Here is a 4,300-nt window from a genome sequence, read left to right as displayed (position 1 = left end):
CGTAAGAACCTCATCAGATCCACAAAAGCACGCCCCAGTTCAATTATTCTCCATTCATATTTTCCAGTACCGGCCACCTTCGTAAAGCAAGTATCCTCTTCGTTAGGTGGCCTAGTTCCTCGTGTAGGGACACGTAGATAGCTACTTCTCAGTGCCCTTACGATAGCGCATCTTTGTATCCATATAAACAAGGGTACCCATACTCATCTCAAGGGCATCTTGCTCAACCTCCTTAGCAGAACTATTGAGGCCACTTGAGTGTTATGGATCGGAAGAAGCCTTATATGGTTCTGATCTTCATACAATTAATATATACTGGGATGTATGTGATCTCCAAGGCTGCATTTGACAATGGTCTGAACTCATATGTGTTCGTCTTCTACCGACAAGTGGCCGCCTCCATGCTGCTGGTGCCGCTTGCCATTATTTTTGAGAGGTAAAAATCAACCTCAATAAGCTTCTTTCCTTTTGCTTCTTGTGATCACTTCTGAAAGATATGCACCATCTTTAGTTTGTTGTTAATGTCTTATTCAATGATATTTAGGAAAAGTGCTCCACCGCTATCATTCCTTGTATTGCTCAAGATCTTCATGCATGCATTGGTGGGGTATGTTTTGATTACAAGTTGGTGTTTCTTTCTGTAGATTTTTCAGTATGACAATATATATTAACTCCTTGGGAGTTTCAGGATTACACTGAGTTTGAACATATATAACATCGGGCTGATATACACGTCGGCGACGGTGGCCTCTGCAACAACAAACTCGGTACCGGTGATCACCTTCTTCTTAGCCGTTCTACTCCGGTAGGCCTCCATCATGCTCAGTTTTGATGATACCTGACTACAAAAGGAAAAATATATGATCATATTATTTTATGCATACATAATATTCAGTTAAAAAGTTAAATAAAGACACCTTCTTGTTTTTGAAAAGAAGTTGTTATTGGCAAACATCAACAAAAGTGACATGATTAGCCTTTCCTTCATAGGATATATTAACATTTTAGGGGATAAGATGGTGGATGCGTATGGGGCCAAAACTGTTATCTTTTTTCCGTGCACTTTGAGTTAAACCCAATCAGATGTTGTAACTATTCTTGGCACTACCACTGGGTCAGTGTCTCAGGCAATTGGGAATAGTCTCTTGTTAATAATGAAAGTCTCAGAATGGGATGGCCATCGTTCCTTCGATACGTGTATTTTACGATTAAAGCCTTGAACAAGGCACAATCCAATAGCATAAAAGGTCAGAGGACACGTTGCAAAAGAAGATTCCTTGTTTCACCAAAAAAAAAAAAAGGAGAAGATTCCTTTGGCTAAGATAAACTTCTTTGCTATGCAAAGTTAATTATCAACAGCAGAGTGAGTTATCAATTGTAATGGCTAGGCCAGCTTATCAGGGTTTTAATTGCCTAAGTTTCAGGTGATGGTGCAACACTGCAAGCTAATTACTTCCTCTTTCTAGTAACTTTTTCTTGTACACACATATATTCATTCATATGCACCATGTGTTTCACATGGATCAATGGGCACAAAGGATCTGCCATCTGCTAAATTTCCTCTTGAGTAGATCACTGTTATAGCTCATGTACAGTATTCAATCTTGTAATAGTTTTGAAGGATAGATTCACCATGAGTTTAGCTGAAGTTCTGAACAGTGACAAAGCTGTTCAAGCTTCTCAGAAAAGTGGAAAAAATGTGGGAAAGAAGATACAACAGTCTTCCTCATAAAATAAATATAGAGCAATTCAATCCAAACTTGGTCAATCAGACAGAACAATGCAGGACTTTCATATTCACTTCTCTTTTTTCATAAAAAAGAGACTTGTAGGGAATAGGCTATAAAAAAAGGAGGCTAATCTCCCACAATATCTCGTCCCTTTAACCCTGATGAAGGCACCATTTTGACTTGTATCTGGTTACCATGATTGTCAATCACACTATATATGGTTATGAGCCAATGAATTATTAAAGACAGCACCAAAAAAATAAAAAAGAAATACAAGCATGTTGTGTGCACCTTGGATCAAGTAAATATGAGAAATGAAGGACACACTAGTTTTGATATGTGAAATGATAAGACACCTACGCTATTACCTCAACTAGTTTGCACCCCTTTCTTGATGGCTTGTCCTTGGAAGAGGCCCAGGCTTTGTACAATAGAGGAGAGAAATGAAGAATATCATTTCTAATTCTAGCATCCATTAGAGTACGGCTTAAACAATATGATATCAGCTGGCAAACTGGCTAGCTTTTTGTGATTCCAGAAATTTTTGGTCTGTAATATATATATATATATATATATATATATATATATATATGCTCTGATACGCCTAAGCCATGAAAGGCATAGGTATGCTCTATCGTAGTATCCACCTGTGGCCATTTTAATTCATTGCATTCATCATTGGTCATCATCTCTAACATCAGATATTCAGATGTGTGTATGAAAGAAAATTTACATTTTTTTTTGTGTGTGTTTGTGTACATATACATGGGTGATCAACCATTTAAATAACTATCTCATAAAATTTGACTTACGTTTTGTCAAATGAAACAGTGTTAAAATTATTTTTCTAATTCCTCTCTACAAAGTTCAGATATGCTGGTTTAATTTGGCAATTCATGTTCTTTAACTGGAAACAAAAGAACCGAAAGGTGCTTCGAGAGAGAGATATCACTAATTTTTGCTGATCATGGTTGTCCAACAACATATCACAGAATGGAAAGAGTCAACCTGAAGAGCCTCACAGGAGTAGCTAAGGCCTCAGGTGTAGCACTTTGCTTGGCTGGAGTCATGACCATCGCCTTCTACACAGGTCCTCATCTAAATCCCTTGACCCATTATCACCCCTTCGGCCACAAAACAAGCTCCACCAGCATTGGTCATGCCCATTCAAAGCAGAACTGGATAAAAGGATCCTTCATCATGGTCGCTTCCAACATACTTTGGTCTCTTTGGCTTGTTCTCCAGGTACACGGTAACAAGATTGCTCTTAATCCTGTCATACTTAACACTCACCATTTCCAATATCGCTGCTTCTTTTGGACAGGGAATTGTATTAAAAGAGTACCCTTCGAAGCTTCTTCTCACAACTCTCCAATGCTCGTTTAGCTCAGTTCAGTCTTTCATTGTTGCCATGGTATTTGAGAGAGACACCTCGAGATGGAAGCTAAGATTAGATACAGGGCTGCTTGCTGTCTTATATTGTGTGAGTATATCAATTGTTTTTTCCCTCTTACGTAGATTCCTATAGGTGGTATCAATCTTTCCAAATAATGTGTGTAGATATACATGTTGTGATTCATTAGCTATGCATCTTCATGCATGCATTCTTTGCTTATTTTTCTTTGTAAATACAAATATTTTATGATATCAAACCATTACATTGATAAATTCACTAGTCAAATGAGATTTTCTAACTGATAAGAATAACGATTTCTTCTTATTAATCAAATGGCAGGGATTTATTGTTACTGGTGTTTCCTTCTACTTGCAAACTTGGTGCATTGAGAAGGAGGGCCCCGTTTTCCTAGCCATGTCCACCCCACTGGCCCTTATTTTCACCATAATTTGTTCATCATGTTTCTTAGGCGAGCTGATTCATTTGGGAAGGTAACCTATCTTTATCTAATAGGGTTGTGTTTGAGTGAGTTGCATTAGATACACATGGCCTTGCACTACGATAACTAGTATTTTGGATGCAGTGTTCTAGGTGGAGTTTTGATGGTAGCAGGCCTCTATAGTGTTCTCTGGGGAAAGAGCAAGGAGAATGTGGTATGTGAGCCAGTGAATGAAGATGGAAAGGATAGCGTTGAAGAGAGAGGAGCCACATCACCGTTTCACCGAGTCTGAACTTATTTTATATGCCAATACCAGGACTCCTAAGTCCATATATGCTTGCAATCTATTATGTTTTGTAATTTTATATCATGTAAGCTCTTTTATGACTTGTGGTGCTACTTCAGTGGTATGGTAATTTAGAAAAAAAAATAGCTATTGATATTTTTAAAGCCATATATCAATATCGAACCTACTATATTACCTCATTCAATGCTTGTAACATCATGTAGTTAGCAGCATCATGAAGTGCTTCTACCCAGTGATTATAATGGAATAATTAATAGCATGCTCCCAAACCACATGACAGAATTCAAAAGAATTGAAAGCAAATGTTTTCAGCTCAAACAATACCGGGATAACACTATAATCTCAAACGAAAATGATAAGTAGCTGATGTGTAAGTATCATATTTCCCGTTACTCTTCATATATACCTCTTTGAAATCTAAGATACGG

General features: G+C 37.7%; 1 protein-coding gene across 1 annotated transcript; it reads left to right on the top strand.

Annotated features, from left to right (window-relative positions):
• Window positions 1–216: 216 nt before the first annotated feature.
• Window positions 217–4,015, top strand: LOC105038347 (WAT1-related protein At5g64700). The gene is made up of 7 exons (XM_010914128.4): window positions 217–436; window positions 545–607; window positions 689–805; window positions 2,723–2,975; window positions 3,055–3,213; window positions 3,466–3,617; window positions 3,710–4,015. Exons 1-7 carry the CDS (start codon window positions 264–266, stop codon window positions 3,855–3,857), a joined length of 1,065 nt encoding a protein of 354 aa, XP_010912430.1. The 5' UTR covers window positions 217–263; the 3' UTR covers window positions 3,858–4,015.
• The last annotated feature ends 285 nt before the right edge of the window (window positions 4,016–4,300 follow it).

Source organism: Elaeis guineensis, chromosome 1 (genome assembly GCF_000442705.2).
Source record: "Elaeis guineensis isolate ETL-2024a chromosome 1, EG11, whole genome shotgun sequence".
NCBI lineage: Eukaryota > Viridiplantae > Streptophyta > Magnoliopsida > Arecales > Arecaceae > Elaeis > Elaeis guineensis.
Note: the sequence above shows the minus strand (reverse complement) of the source record. Positions and strands in the feature narration are given on the sequence as shown.